At 39.6% G+C, this 14,327-nt stretch overlaps 1 protein-coding gene across 1 annotated transcript; it reads left to right on the top strand.

Annotated features, from left to right (window-relative positions):
* Positions 1–320: 320 nt before the first annotated feature.
* Positions 321–13,293, top strand: RXYLT1 (ribitol xylosyltransferase 1; the record flags this gene model as incomplete). The annotated part of the gene is made up of 6 exons (XM_082308549.1): positions 321–465; positions 977–1,147; positions 2,170–2,272; positions 8,102–8,416; positions 10,587–10,757; positions 11,850–13,293. 6 exons carry the CDS (start codon positions 321–323, stop codon positions 12,265–12,267), a joined length of 1,323 nt encoding a protein of 440 aa, XP_082164675.1. The 3' UTR covers positions 12,268–13,293.
* Between the last annotated feature and the right edge of the window lie 1,034 nt (positions 13,294–14,327).

Below are 14,327 nucleotides of genomic sequence, written 5' to 3'. Positions count from 1 at the left end.
CGGACACCCCGCACCAGCGTGAGCGTGGAAGGAGGAGGCCGGGAGTCCTCAGCTCTCGGCTCCGGGCGCCGAGCCGCCACGGGACGGGTGCTTCATGCATTCACCGTGCACCGGGGGCCGTAACGGCCCTGCCCGGGGGGGGGGGGGGGCTGCTGGGGCGGCGGCAGGTCGCGGTGCGGGCGGCCCTCAGCCTCTTCACCAGGGGACGAAGCCCAGGGCCGCGGGCGGAGGCCCCTCCCGCCCCAGCGGGGGCGGCTCACGGCGCCGCCGCCGCCGCCTCACGGCGCCCCCCGCCGGGGCCTCCGCCCGCGCCGGGCGGGATGCGGGGCGCTCGCAAGCGCCTGTGCTCCGCCTTGATCGTCGCTTACGGCCTCTTCTCCCTCTACGCGGCCTACACCGTCTTCCTCCGGCCCCGCCGCCCGGCCGCCCCCCGCCCGCCGCACCGGGACCGCCGCGGGCCGCGAGGTGAGAGCGGCGGCGGGGCCGCGCCGGCCTGGCCGCGACCGGCGGCGCAGCCCGCGGGGACGGGGGGCGGCGGGTCTGATGCGGGGCCGACGCGGTTCGTCAGCTCCTGCCGGCGCCGGAGAGGCCTCGGCGCCCCCGGCGGGGGGGAGCGGCCGCGCCTCCCCGCGTTCCTGTCCCCGGCCGGGAAAGCCTGGGCCGGGCCGAGGGCAGCGCTTCGCCTCCCGGCGCCTCTGCTCGGGGGCGCCGCGGCGGGCGAGGCCCGGGGGCAGCTCCGCTGGGACAGCGGGGCCCAGCGCCCCCCCGCCGGCGCCGGGCCTGCGCTGGCGGCGGCCATTTCCCCGCTGCCGTGTGAGGCACCGGGCCGCGGGCCCGGGGGAGGCGGCGTGCCCGGCCCGGGGCGGCGGGAGGGCTGTGGGGTGCTGCTTGACATTCCGAATTCAAGAGAAGTCGTCAGTTGTCTAAACTTGCAAATCTGTTCTTTTTATGTAAATTACGCTTTGGGGTTTCTTAGATCATGTTGTCTTGGGAAACGAAGAGTGGAATCCGTGGGAAGGGGACGAGAAAAATGAACTGGTTGCTTCTCAGCAGAGATACGAAGCTAATCTTAAGATGATAAAAAATGCAAGATATCACCTAGAGCAAACCAGTCTTAGAGTACAGATTTGGGGCAAAGCAGCAATTGGTAAGCAGATGTAATCGAAGTCTATTAATCACTTAACCTTTCTGATATAGCACTTTTCTCTGCTTTTTTTTTAATGACTGAAATTTATCTATATGATTAATATGAATATCTGTACATGAAGAGCATTAAGGAAATGGTAGCTGTTACTCAAAATTATATTAATACCAATATAAGAGTAGTTAGACTCCAGTTTTTTTTGTATTAGTTCTTGTCAAGGCTGTTTTTCACATCTGTCAAAGAAAATGGCTCAAATGTCAGAGACAGTTACTTTTTGAATCCAATCTAGCTTAAAGTATAACACAAGGACAGGCCTCTTACTTGACTGTAACAGAATATTTACTTTTGTCGCATTTACACTTTGTGAAATAAAGCATCGCACAGTGGGAAATAAGGCATCTTCTGTACTTCAGTACTACTGCCACTGATGATCTTGGAAATTCTTCTGTTGTAGAAGACACAAAGTCTCTACATAAAAACCGGAGGCCAAGGTCCTTTCAAGCTCTTTAACTGCTGCCAAAGACATATCATTGTTCTTTTAGCTTTTTTGAACATGTAACATTTCCAGCTTCAGTTGAACTTTCATGTAGCATTGTAGAACACATTGGTATATTGTATAGTGATGCATTCTATCACAAAAATTTGATGTGTTTCACAGAAGTGTAAGAGAACTATGCCTGTCGTTAAAATGCTGATTAATATTTGCTCCTTTTTAAGTGGTAGGTGTACCAGAAAGAGATGCTAACATACGTAGTAGTGTAGTACATCTTCATCTACTGCTATTTTGACAGCCAAAGAATCTTTTTAAATGGCCCTATGTATGAAAAATTCATCTTAACTAATTCCAAGTAATACAGAATTTGGGAAACAATGTCCATATTGTATAGGAAGCTCTTGACATTTTTTACCCAAGTTCTTATGTTGTTATGCTTTTTCATTTCCCAGAAATACTTATTATTTGCTGGGAGTGTAGAGCAGGCAAGATCCATTCATTCAAATTGTCCATCACGTCTTCATTTATGTAGGTCTTTACCTTTGGGAACATATTTTTGGAGGGCACCTTCAGCCACCTGATGTGACTGCACAGTGGAGAGAAGGAAGCCAAAAAGCTGGAAAAACATATTTCAGGTACTAGCTGCATGATGTTGACTTCAATTGTGTTAACTTTAACAAATGATGCATTGGAAAGAACATGATAAGATGCACAGGTGCATTATTTTGTCTATCTCACAGTTGCAGTTATTTTAATATTAGTTGCAAATACTTTAATATTGTTATGTTTCGATAACTGAAGAATATGCACACAACTTCTCATTCAAAATTATCACAAGGAACGGTTACGTTTATTCATGAAAACACATACTTGATAAAACCAGCAAATTCTAGCCCAAACATGTCACTATTAAAAAATAGAAAACTAGGGAGCAATTTCATCTGCTGTTTTATGAAGATTTGTGTATTTGAAAGGAACGTGGGAAGACTTACAAATGCTGAGAGGGAAGGCAGCCAGGAGACCGCAGGAGGGGGGGCGGAATACAACCCTGAGAAAAGTCTAAGAACTGGGGTTTGGAGCTGACAGTTGACTGAAAGAAGCTTGGGGCTGTGAGGCAAGATGTCTCCTGCTATTTGGTTTCTGTTGTATTCAGGGAGAAGGGACTTCACTCATTCATTCATAAATAGCATTTATAACAAAAACAATCTGTGAGACCTAGCATCTGGTTAATTACTTGATTTGCAAAACAAAATCTTATATGTAAAGGAAGACGACACTTGAAGCACTGTTTGCATTAAAAATGGATTTTGATCTGTGATCATGCATGTTTTAAAACTGTTGTCAAACGTTATATTGTTTAGTGAATAATATAGAACTTTTGTCTCAGGTTCTATTTAATACCATTTTTAAGGCTTTCTGTAAGGATACAGTGAAAGCTGAAGGATTTTTCATCTATTTGGCCAGTTTGCCAGCCTGCAGTAGTAGCTCTCCTACAACATTTAGTCACTTGCATGAGGACCCATCTGTTAAAAAAGTTTTCTTTAGAAGCGTAAATGACGCGCTTAAGTGAATTTAACTTCCGAAAAATGTGTTGCTTCAGGAAGGTGTTTTTTCCTTGCACAATAAGACAGGGAGTTCTAGTTGAAATTTGCAGGTAATGTTTGAAGTAAACATGTGATTGTGAATTGAAAGGGGTTTTTTTGAGTGATCACAAAAGTTTTTTTTATCACTTTGAAGTGTTTATCAGTGACTGTGTACATGGTACAGGCCATAGAATCTTTTCAGTAATGCCTACATCACATTCATAAGTGATTAAAAAATCTTTTCTGGAAAGACACCTAGGCTTGATTTAAACATAGCAATTATTAAAGAGTCTGTCTTACATCTAAGGAAATAGATGAAATGACATACTCTTTAAAAAAAATAGATGTATTCCTCGTCTGCAACTATACCCCGATCCTACAAGATTAGGGAATCGGCTATGAATGATGCTGCTGCATCTTGGTAGTCTCCTTGACAGAGCAATAGAGCTTTCCATTCACGGATGTGGAGAAAGGATACAATACTTTCTTTGAATAGGGAGCAGTGCCTGTAGTGTTATCTTGGTGGGAAGAGACTCTTGTTTCCAGAATTAAAATCTCAGAAGCTATAGAAATCAATGACACTCTCCCAGATAGATTGTCTTCTTGGTATGGACATGAGGATTTTTTCCAAGCTCTTGCTTTTCATGTTTATAATAGGAAAATAATTTGCTGCACTTAATGAGCCTGTCGACTGATTATGGTTATTTTCTCCCTGGTGTGCCTGTTTCAGATGAATGATAACCTCACATGGTTACTTAGGGTATGCATCTCTTAAAGACAGACTTCTATACTAGCATTTAAATATCTTCTTGTTATGTTTAGAGGAACCAGGGATAACAAAGTCTTTATTTTAACCAACTTGGATGCTAGACCTTATAAAAATCTGAAGTTTAAGTTTGGTACCAACATAACAGGTGTTAAAATTTGACAGGTTAGTAGGAACTTGTGCAAAGTATAGAAAATATGCAAATATAACTGTTATTTTAATGATTAGGATTCTGAAATGAGATAGCTGAAGTTCTACTTTTTAGTCAAATTGGAAATGTTATTTTGTATTTTTTGTGAGGAAGAATTACTACATGATTTTGGCTGCTCACTGGTTATAAGATTTTCTAGAATTGTTGACTTCTTTATTGCCTGGCTGAGGTAAATTATCTCCATTTGATTACTAGATGAGGCTAGAGGGAACTAGCTGAGGTGACATATTTGGAGAATATGTGCTGCAGTGCAGTTTTTTGTGGTAAGTCTAATGATTGTTAAAACGTAGAGCTCTCATGAATGTTTTTAAAGAGTATCAAACCTAAAGACACAAAAATGCCAAAATATCATGTGAACACAGTTGCATGAATAAGCCCATTTTGTGTATTTATGATGGAGAATACACATATTTAATATAGATTTTGATGGCTTCACATTTTTACCAAAAGAGTTGCCTAAAGAATACTGAAAGTATCAACTTCTACATGAAACGCAGGGACATTTGTTTAAAGACACAGGTGGAGAAGGAACTGCATAGCTGTGGATTTTAGTGACAGGTTGGCACATTCATACAAGAAGTAGGAGAGCAGGGTTTAGCACTTCCCTTGGCCTGAAGCAATTCACATCCTTCTCTCCTGTCATCTAGGAGGATGTTGTAGAGCAGGGAGTGCCAAACTTCTTATCTCTTATCCTTAAGTAAGAGCATTCCTAAACTTCTGTTCCACTGAGAGTCACACCCTCTCTGTTTTAACTTGAAGCGCTGCCTTCCCCCAGTCCCTGTTAGCCCCAGTTGCTCAGCAACTCTTCAGTCACGTTCTCCTGTCCTCCTTATGCAAATTGCAACCATCTTGATTCATGCCGGAATGAAAGCATATGGGTCAACAAAGTTAACCAGCAAAGGTTTCTTTACCTGCCAAAGGATTCCACGAAGGATAGCTCGTGGCAATTTAGTTTCCTTAATAGCCTTTGGTGAAGCTTTTTGAAAATCCAAATACGCTATGTCTACTGGATCCCCTTTACCTGTATTCTTATTGACACACTCATAGATCTCCATCAAATCAGTGAGACAGGATTACTCATTTCCAGCAGTGTTTATCCACATATGTGATCAGTGATCATACCTTTTGATAAGAGCCAGTGATCTTACTATTTATTATAGACATTTCCAGAGAGGGAAGTCATACTTCTCTGCTCCAGCGTCCTCTCAAATTGTTTTTTTGCTGATGGGAGTGATGCTGGCAGACCCCTTCTCATCAGGCATAGTGTCACTTCGTAATGACAGCTGCATACCTTTGCCAGCAGGTCTGCAATTTTCCTATTTGCGTTCCTTGAGAGCTCTCACGTGAATGCCATCCAGGTCCAAATTCTCCATTTGGTATAACGCTTGTGGTGTTTCACCTTGTATTTCTTGCTGAAGAGAATGAGATACCTGTGGGAATCTTCTCTGCTATGCCTTTGTCATCACTTTTTAAACCATTTTTAAACTGTTGTTATCAAGTAGTCTCTTCAGTTCTGTAGTTGTCTTTTTGGTATATTTTCTATATATTTTGGTTTTAATATATTTAAAGAACCTTTACCTATCAGCCAGAACATCCTTTTACAAGGTGCTTTTCAAATTACTTTTTAGCCTTAATTTTCTGTTTGCATTTCGTCAGCATTTTATGAGCTTGCTGTCCTCCTTGTTTGGGCAAGCTTTTCATTGTTTTCAATGCTGACCTGTGCCCTTTGACAGCATCCCTAACTTTTCTATTAAGCCATATGGGTTTGGGGGGGTTGTGTTGTTTCCTATTTAGATTGAAGCACACAGCGTGCCTGGGCTTTGTACACAGTGTTTTTGAACAGCCTACAAGCTGCTTGCAAGCTTTTTGTTACTTGGGCTAGTCCTTTCAGAATTCTTTTCTTTATTGTCTCATTTTTAAGTAATTCCTTTATTGCATATCGAGTATCTATATGCTGGATGTATTTGGTATGTTCTCTCCTGCTGCAACATTAAACTTCATCATATTGCTATTCCAGAGTAGCTGTCTGACGAACACCTTTGGAATTAGGTCTGGAAGATCCAGTCTGGAATAGCATTGTTTTGTATGGGTTCTAAGACTAGTAGGGAAAAAGAAGGATTTTATAGGAAGGAAGGAATTTATTGAGTCCAAAAATGTAATCTCCACATGTCGTCCTGATGAGGCATTGATCTGGCCTGCATGTGAGTAGTGAAAATCTCTTTAGTACTACTGTCTTAATTTTGCAGCTTCTGTGATCTCCCTTACATTTCCCGATGTCTATTGTATTCAGACTGGGAGTTAATAGTACAGCCTTAGCACTGTGGTTTTGTTATTCAAGTATGGGATTTCCACAGCGTTTCTTTTTTCCCCGCTGTAGTTTTATGCTGCTGAGCTTCATATTTTCCTACACGCAGGTCATTGCTTCCCCATCTGTATGTCCTGTTGTTCCTGTAAAGTTGATAGCCTCACAGTACTGTGTCCATAGAGAAAACCTTTTTTCCCCAGGTCTCTTTTTACAAGGTGATCATTGGATCAACTACGTATCCTGTTCACTATTTAGGCATTCTGATGCTCAAGGTGTTCTCTCTTATGAATGCCAGTGATCTTTTCTCATTGTCTGTTAAACTTTGGATTTAAGTCTTTACCTGATTTACATTCAATCTATTAAAAATCCGGATTCCAAATCATGAGTCTCATGAAGCTTGGCTCCGAAATACACCACTCCCACTGAGCCAGCAGTGTGTCAGCTGAACTCAGGTTTAGAATATGCTTGCCTAAGGTCAGTCTGCTTCAGATACCCTCACTGGAGTAGTTTTTACAGCTTTTGCTGTGAATTTTCTTTTCCTCATGAGACACACTTGAACTGAAACTAGCTGTCAGTCTCAGCACTTCATGAGTTAAAACTCACGCTCATTAAGTTTAGCTGGTAGCTGAAAAACCGCATTAATGCAGAAGGCGTAGAAAATTAGCATTTCATTGACTCCTGAAAAAAAAAATTGTTAGTTTTTTTCCCTTCCACTCTTTCCCAAGCTATGTCATCACTAATCCTTTGAGTTCAGTCAGCAGTCTGTTACACAGCAGTTAACTGAAGAGCAGGAGCTGGCAAACACTGGTTAGCTTCATTGCAGTTCATAAATGGGTGTTGTCAGATACCTGTAAATGATCAGTGATGTAATGATTTTGCTACATGATTGAAATTCCTCTGTTAAATAAATACGTTGTGCAAGATCTAGAAATGCAATTTTCTACCTAAAATGTTTCTGCTAACTAGCTTGTATCAAAGCCTTAAGTTTGACCTGGGTCACACAAGCAACTTAAGTTTACATTTAGATACGTACCTCTTATGTTATAGATTCTATTCAGTATCAGATGATGCAGTCTTTTTTTGGTCCTAACCAAAACTACAGAGAACAGTAGTATGTCAGACCAGCCAGTTGTCCCTCATAATGATACCTGGTTTAGTATACTCTTGCAGATTTTTGGGAGGGCCTCTCTTTTGTTCTTATACTATATACATTGGTTATTACTGGAATTAATAAAAAGTTTGACCTTTAGTGAACATCAAAGCACATCCTTCTTTTAAAGTTGACTGGTTTGCCCACATTTTGTTGTTTGAATATGGTAGTAGTTCTGATTTATTGATAAAATACCTTATTTTCATTTAAGTCTAAATCTCCTTTTTCCTGAGCAAAGATGAAGGCAGCTGTATTCCTGTGGTACAGCTGTAGATATTAACAACAGAAATGGTTACAATTGCACAGCTACTTTGCAGTATATTGCATTTACTTTATTGAAAGAAAAAGAAATATCTCTGGAGTACTGACTGTGTAGTAAGGATGTTTAGAGGATTAAGGTCAATAATTTATCTTAAGGGTGTTTACTGTTTGTATTTTGGTTTTCACAGCTTCATCACTGGTCCATCTGTAGTTCCTGGCTACTTCTCAGTTGAAGCTGAAAATGTTGTGCTAGTTCTGAATGGAAGAGAAAAAGCAAAGATCGCTTACGCCACGCAGTGGTTGCATTATGCACAAACATTAATTCAGACACACAAAATACAGCATGTCGTGGTTGTGCTGCTTGGAAATGAGCAGTGCAACAATGAATGGATTCAACCATACCTGAAAAGACATGGAGGATTTGTAAATCTACTCTTTGTTACTTACGACTATGCATTGGTAAATGAAGAAGATATTTTCCAGTGGCCTTTAGGAGTAGCTACGTAAGTGCTATAGACACAAATTACAATTGAAACTTAATTGTTATGCATGAGGTATGGAAAATACATCTGAATGTTACTGCTGATACCCAAAACAATTATAGTAAGTAAATTGTAGAACATGATCCTATTCATGATTTTTGAAATCAAGCGTTGGAATCTTTGGAAATTGCATTTAGCAATAAAAATGATAACAGTAGAAAAGAATGGTAGGATTTAGGGAGCTTTAAAAAAACGAACCTGTGTCTGGTGGGGTTTTCTGTTTATTTTTCTTCTGTAGATTTGCTCTTGAGATTTATCATAACTTCTGATGGGAATTGAGAAGATATTTATGTAATTAGGTTCCAACTACTGCTTGTTTAGGAAAGGAAAGGGATGGTATTGGTGGTACTTTTTCTTAACCCCTGTTGTGGCTCTCAAAAGGAAATTGTATGCCTCACGTTTGGAGTTAGTATACTACAGTATCACAGTAATGTAGTCTAGCTTAACTGCTTACTCACAAAAATGTTTTTGTTGTATTTACTGGTCAAACTATTTATATGGAGTAGATAGAGGTTTGGTTCAGCTAGATGCATTTTTTTCCAGCTTACTCCTTATTAACAGAGTTAATGGTGTTTTAGCTACTTCTCATGGTAATATAAGATGAAGAGAATACAGAATTATTTTCGTATCTTGTGTTGAATTTTAATTCAATATCCTGTACTGAGCCAATTGGCAAACTGTATGGAGTTTTTATACATTGTATGGAGTTTTTATACATAGCTTGAACTTGCTCATAGTGTCGTTGAAATACACTAAATTTGGATTCTTGATGGTGTCAGACAATTGATGGCATTGGAAGTTTCAAAGCAAAAAGAAGTTGAGTTTTGAGACGCTGGGATTAAGGAGACAGGTAATAGCAGGCAACAACAGTTACAACAGTAAAGCGGGGTGCAAAGCTGGGTAGAGGAAGATGGGTCAGATATCAGAATGGGGTTTTGCAGCCCTTGCACACCAACAGTTGTAAAAATTGTGGTTAAAGGTATGCAAATGTGCCAGATTTTCCCAGCGAAGAGGGAAGGTAAAGATGTAGAATCCTGCAAAAATATTTGGCATGAAGAAAAAATGGTTTGCTGAAAGTAAATTAGTTTTAATCACATAGTAGAACTAGGAAAGGACTGTTCCATCAAAATTTGGGAAGGTGAAGAAAGTGAATATGTCTTCAGAGAACCATTAATAGCAGTGAAGAAATCATTGTGAAATAAAGTAGAGACTGCCTTTGAAACCAGTAAAGAATTGGGGTCAAGGGTATAGTTTTTCTTACAGAAAAAGAAACAACAGGGGAAGTAGAACAGTGATCTATCAAAAATAATAACATTAGAAGGAATATCTGTCTTAATTTGAGAATGCAAAGGAGCAGAAACTTTTTTAACGTTCATCTGTTCCAGAAAAAATACTAACTTTATGTCATGAAAAAAGTTAGTGCCAGCTCTTCAGCTGAAGCAGTGTTTCACTAGCTGTCATTCTGACCAAAATAATGATGTAAGATTTGAGGAATCAGTCAAAAAAAGAAAAATGCCTGATGTGGTGAAAACATGTCTAAAAGGATGGCATACAGTTCACATTGGATCCCAGGATTTTGTGCTGGGTTTGTTGAATCCAAAAAGACAAGTTAAATAGCTTGTATGACAAGCTATTTACTAGCCAAAAGATTAGATTAATGAAGTCCACCCGGATCAAAGAGACATTTCCCTTTGAGAGGTTACCAGTGGTATTTTCAGTTGATAAGCATGCCCAGAGATTAAGGTAGCTGAGACATAAACTCCATAGTTACCATTAACCTGGCCATTCCATCAAAACTAGTGCTTGCGTCAGGAACAGCTGCTTTTGAGGAAGCATGTTTCTCAAGGACATTTTTGTGACATGCAGACATAGTATCATGATGTCGAAAGAAGACATAAATATTCTGGAATATCTCTGAAGAGAGTGGTGGGAACAAAGGGAATAAAGACCAACTTTCAGGACAGGATTTGCACTGGTTTGCTTGTGGGTCTGTCTGTGGTTATAGATATGGATTGGCAACAAAGGGGTGGTTTTAGTCTTAGAATCTGCTGCTGTAAAGATGAAATGGTGCAAACTATTTTTTCTTTGACATAAAACGTATCATTATCTAATGTAAACATTGTTTTTACAGCTACAGGAATTTTCCAGTTGTAGAACCCAGCTGGTCAATGCTACATGATCCAAGATCATATCTATGTAATTTCTTAGGAACAGTTTATGAGAACTCTTCCAGGGAAACCCTAATGGAAATTTTGAAGCAGGATGGGCTTGACAAACTTTGCTGGATTACAGCCAGAGAACAGTAAGACTTTGATTTACTTTGTGAAAATATTCAGACTTCTTTTGTGTAGTTCATTATTACCAATCCTTTCCTGAGTGTTAAAAAATAGTACAAGTAAAAGTAACCAGTCATCATTAAAAGAATGAACATTGCCGAGACTATATAGGTCTTCATAATGCAAGGGCCTTTCTGTTGCTATATTTTACATAAAGCGTATTTTTAAATACATAGAAAAATCTCCTGTGTACACTACATATAAAGACCATCTTTTTTTTCTTTTATACATTTGATTATGGTGGGAGAAGAAATGTTTGTCTTGCACCTTGTGTGCATTAATGTCTTACTAAAAGAAAAAGACAGCTATATTTTGTTGTGTTCCATATAAGAGAGTGGATTTAATCTGTATGGCATGGCTCTTTTTTATTTCAAGTAGGTAGAACAGATCTTTTGGCTAACAGGAAGAGGGTTCTGATTGTATTTAATTTTGCCAAGCAACACCTGTAAAATGTTTGACAGAAGGCACAGCAGTGCTTAGGAAGACCTCGGCTACCCTGATGAAGAATCTCAGGAGATGGATTGTATCATCTGTGACATAAACTTATCTCACAGACATTCTGAGGCACTGCAGGCAGATGGATTCAGGTTAACGGATTGCTTTGCATCCTAACTTTTGAAGAGCAAACCTCTACTGATTTAAAGTATTTGAGGCCAAAAAAATTCATTAAAAGCTCCATCAAGTGTCTCCCTGTATGTCTCTTTCTGTACTCTGCTGTGAAGTAAATTGACATATGTGTCATCCAAGTCATGCAGAAGATTTAAAATGGCGTTTCAATTTGCCTCTTACGCTTCTAAGTATTAATAATTTCCTAAAAGGACTATATCTAAAAAGTGTTACAGTCTATTTTTAACAGTGACATTTTCAATAAATTTTTAGAAGACTCTTTAAGAATAGTTAAGACTAAAAGTAAAAGCCTGTTGATTGTGTGTGTAATATAGAATTTTTACATTGACAGCATTTCCAGTTTTATAAATCACTGAAATTAAAGCATATCTGTTTTTTCATTGCAGTGCCTGTGGGAAAAATGTTAATTTTCAACCCCTTTACTTTCCTAGGTGGCAGCCTCAAGAAACAAATGAAAGTTTCAAAAACTATCAAGATGCCTTGCTGCAGAGTGATTTGACATTGTGCCCAGTGGGAATAAATACAGAATGCTATAGAATTTATGAAGCTTGTTCATATGGATCTCTGCCTGTTATAGAAGATGTAATGACACGGGGTGATTGCGGAAATTCATCAATGTACCACAGTGCTCCATTACAATTATTAAAAACCATGGGGGCTCCATTTATCTTTATTAAAAACTGGAAAGAGCTTCCTGCTGTTCTAGAAAAAGAAAAAAAAATGAGCTTACAAGAAAAGATTCAAAGGAGGAAGAAGCTTATAGAATGGTATCGAAACTTCAAAGCATGGATGAGACAGAAATTCATTAGTACTTTGGAACATTCATTTTTGCCCAGTGATAAAGGATAAGTTGTTCCTTTTGAATAGATTGAAAGCTGAATTTCCATTAACCTTCCAAGGAAGATTTACACAAAAGAAATCTCACAGGGCAGATGCATTCCTTTTGAAGTCAACAGAATTGCACCAGCTTGGCCAAGAGCTATGTTTGGCCCTCCATCCTTAACAATTTTCAGAGAGGTTGTTGACTTAGCAGGATGGTAATCTGTAAGGACGACAACAATTTTATTACTGTTTTTACAATTTCTGTGTTGGTGTGTGACCTGCTAAATTTTTTCTTAGGAGAATATCTTTGAGCATGTGAACTTGTTAAAATCCAACATGAGTACAACAGTTGTGTTTGAAGAAAAGAGAAGAATGAAAGCTGTATGCTACAGAGTAATTTATTATGTAGACTAAAGAAGAAAAGTATGATCATAGCAAGATTGCCAGGTTTAGCACAATCATTAAGATATATCCTGGTAAGTGCTTGTTTTGAAAATGTGAACTGTTTACTTGATCGACATTTCATTTCCAAGAAAGTGTCCATGAAGCTAATTAAACACTGTGGAATAAAAATTTGTATTTCAAGGTAAAAATAGAGAACTCTTTCTTAGAAATATGTCATAATAATATATTTCCACTTTAATTTCAGATATCAAAATTGCTTTCTTTCCTTTCCCTTTAGTCTTGGGACATATTTTTCTGAAGTTCTGTGGGAGCATTCATTACCTGCAGTTACAGCTGCATATTCTGAACACCGGACCTTAAACATGAATTTGCTTGTAGCTTATCTGATTTCTCAAAATCTGCTGAAACTTGTCAACTCCAAAAGATGGCAGAGGTATAATACTGTGTGTTTATGGTACTACATGTACAACAAACAGTTTCAACGGTTTTTATTAAATGTAACCAAAGGGATCTGTTACTCCTTTTGTACATCAGAAATGAGTGTGTGCTATTGTCGTCAGTGTGTTCGGCTGAGTGGTGTTACTGCATACGCAACGCTGGCATACTGAAGGTGGTGTAATAGTCAGTTTTCTGTCTTTAAGTATCAGCATGCCGTATGGGTTCATTCTCATGTAGGAATTCAAAAGCCAGTGCAACTGTACTGCTTCAGTTCTATTAATTTGTGTAATGATACTGTCTAGTTCTGGAATATGTATCATACAAGAGCGCTTCTGTGTTTTCTTTCTGTTTTCTTGCATTCCTTCTGTGAAAAAACAACAAAAAACCCCCACCACCCCCAAAAAAACCAAACCAACCCAAAACATATAAAAACACTGGGTTTTAGTTTGCTAACAGTGGGTGATATTCAGGGTGGCTGCTCTACATATGTTTTAGAAGACCTGGATTTTTAGGAGCTTGCCTATAATCTGCTCCAAATAATCCAAATTCTGTGTCTGACATGAGTTTCCTGTGACTATCCACCCTTTTTATCTGAAGCATCATGCTGTTGCAATGCAATGCAAACGTACTCCATTCAGCTGAGACGGCAAGTACAGCTATCACAGTTCAGCATGGAGCTGATGAGCCCTGCTTAGAGGTCGACGTTGTTAGACCGAATTTACCATAAATTTCCATACTGAGGATCTGAGGTAACCATCTGCACAGTAATACACAGCACTTACAGGGTTAGAGGAAGCTCGAGTATCTGCAGTAGTGTAGTGTCGTTGCTGTAATTTCTATCATCTAGTAGAATCTAGTAGAATCTTTCTTTCTCCACAAGCTACAAAACTGCGGAGCAATGATCTAGAGCAGCGTTTTTCAACCTAAAAAAATCTAATGGTATGCAAGTCGAAGCCTGAAAAACAGTTCAGTGTGTTACTTGGTCATCAAGTAGAAGAAGCGTGCTGGTATTCATGTGTTCATTTCTAAGTAAACGTGAGTTTATTTCCAAACTCATGTGGCAGTTATATCTTAAGGGAGGCCAAGACATGCACCAAAGTTTTATCAGAATTTCACATTGCAGCTGCTTGCCTGCTCTTGGAGTTCAAAGGGAAGTAATTTGCATTTTTTCTATATTTAACCAATTCATGACACTGCAAATTCACCTGCTTCAGTCCAACAGGAATTAGCACTAGGAGTTTTTT

Source organism: Platalea leucorodia (genome assembly GCF_965183815.1).
Source record: "Platalea leucorodia genome assembly, chromosome: 4".
NCBI lineage: Eukaryota > Metazoa > Chordata > Aves > Pelecaniformes > Threskiornithidae > Platalea > Platalea leucorodia.
This window is presented reverse-complemented; position numbering and strand designations above follow the sequence as displayed.